This window comes from Eimeria acervulina, genomic scaffold, assembly GCF_000499425.1.
Source record: "Eimeria acervulina Houghton genomic scaffold, Eah_scaff2485, whole genome shotgun sequence".
Lineage (NCBI taxonomy): Eukaryota > Apicomplexa > Conoidasida > Eucoccidiorida > Eimeriidae > Eimeria > Eimeria acervulina.
The window spans coordinates 1-1,977 of NW_013548300.1; the positions used below are offsets into that span (position 1 = coordinate 1).

Here is a 1,977-nt window from a genome sequence, read left to right on the forward strand (position 1 = left end):
AGGGTTTAGGGTTTAGGGTTTAGGGTTTAGGGTTTATGTTTTTGTTTGTCTGTATATGGATTAGATTGATTCATTTACAGTATTTGATTTCGTGAGGGTTTAGGGTTTCTACGAGTTGTATTATAAATAGGTTGTTATATATGACTACGTAAGGGTTTAGGGTTTAGGGTTTAGGGTTTAGGGTTTGTTGTTGCTGCAGCTAGGGTTTCTATTGGATGAGCCTTTGCTGCTGGAGGTGCGGCACTTTCCTTTTGTTTGTTCTCCGCTTCTTTCTTCGTCTTTTGTTGCGACCTTTCAAGACATTGCACCTGATGCATTTGAATGCGCTCGAGAAGTAGCAGGCATCAGCGATCAGGTCTGCTGCTGCTGTTGCTGCTGCTGCTGCTGCTGCTGCTGCTGCTGCTGCTGCTGATGCTGATGATGCTTGCTAATTGAGCTAATTGTGCTGATGCTGCTAATTGAGCTGCTGCTGCTGCTGATTGTGCTGCTGCTGCTGATTGTGCTGCTGCTGCTGATTGTGCTGCTGCTGCTGATTGGGCTGATGCTGCTAATTGTGCTGATGCTGCTGCTGCTGCTGCTGCTTCTGCTGCTGCTGCTGTTGCTGGTTGACCGATGCTTCCTCATTTGTTTTTGGAGTGTATAGGCAGCTTTCTGTAGTTGTCTGTATATTTTTGTGTCCATTTTTCTGATGTTGCTGCTGCTTAGTAATGTACGTACAGAAGATATATATATATATATATATATATATATATATATACACGCTGCTGTTTATTTATGTTTGCTGCTGCTGCTGCTGCTGCAGGACTACCGAACGAGTTTGTGCTCCACAGACTTCCCCTTCATAGAGTTTCAGTCTAACAGGTGACTAAATAAAATAAATAAATAAATATAAATAAATAAATAAATAAATAAATATAAATAAATAAATAAATAAATAAAATTATTAATAAATTAAATAACATAAATAAACAAAATAAAATATAATTAAAATGCTAAATGAATAAAGTGTCTATTTATTTTATTTGTTTGATAAATTAGGTGTATACGCAAGCCAAAACAACAAAAATAAAACAATAGATATAAAAAGAAACAGACAAAGAGACAAAAAGACAGAGAGAGAGACAGAGAGACAGAGACAGAGAGACAGAGACAGAGAGAGACAGAGACAGAGAGAGACAGAGACAGAGAGACAGAGACAAAGAGAGACAGAGACAGAGAGACAGAGAGACAGAGACAGAGAGACAGAGACAGAGAGACAGAGACAGAGAGAGACAAACAGAGACAGAGACAGAGAGACAGAGACAGAGAGACAGAGAGACAGAGACAGATAAAAGGAGACAGCGCAAACTGAATATAAACAAAAGATAGAAGGGGGTTATAAGACAGAAAAAGCAAAGAGATAGACAGAGAAACAGACAAAGACAAAAAAACGTGAAGAGGCATGCAACAAGGCCCTCCGGTGTTTTATATTAACTGCATAACCCTCAATATGCAGGGTTTAGGGTTTAGGGTTTAGGGTTTAGGGTTTAGGGTGTTTTGGGCTTGCAGCAAGAGCGGCCAGTTCTTCTTCTTCTCTCATGACGGCAAGTTTTTAATTAAAACGATTTCGAAGGCTGAAGTTATTCAGATACTGCGGTAAACCCTAAACCCTAAACCCTAAACCCTAAACCCTCACTGCAGGACTGTCGCTTGCTGAACAAACCCTAAACCCTAAACCCTAAACCCTTTTCTGCTTTGTATGAACGGCCCTAAACCCTATCTATTTGTATATTTGCGCTTATTTATATTTACTGTATATTTATTTTTTATTTATTTTTTATTTATTTTTATTTGTTTAGATGCGCCTCTCTACCCATATATTCACGCATATATATAAAAATATATATAATATATATATATATATATTTTATACTATATATATATTTTATATACTATATAGATAAATATACTAACATATATATATAATTTTGTTTACTA

At 37.1% G+C, this 1,977-nt stretch overlaps 1 protein-coding gene across 1 annotated transcript; it reads left to right on the forward strand.

Moving 5' to 3' along the window:
* Window positions 1-64: 64 nt before the first annotated feature.
* Window positions 65-1,639, forward strand: EAH_00066650 (hypothetical protein; the record flags this gene model as incomplete). The annotated part of the gene is made up of 4 exons (XM_013392665.1): window positions 65-91; window positions 200-355; window positions 803-861; window positions 1,549-1,639. Coding segments are annotated over 4 exons (333 nt in total), but the record flags the coding sequence as incomplete, so codon positions are not given.
* Window positions 1,640-1,977: the final 338 nt, after the last annotated feature.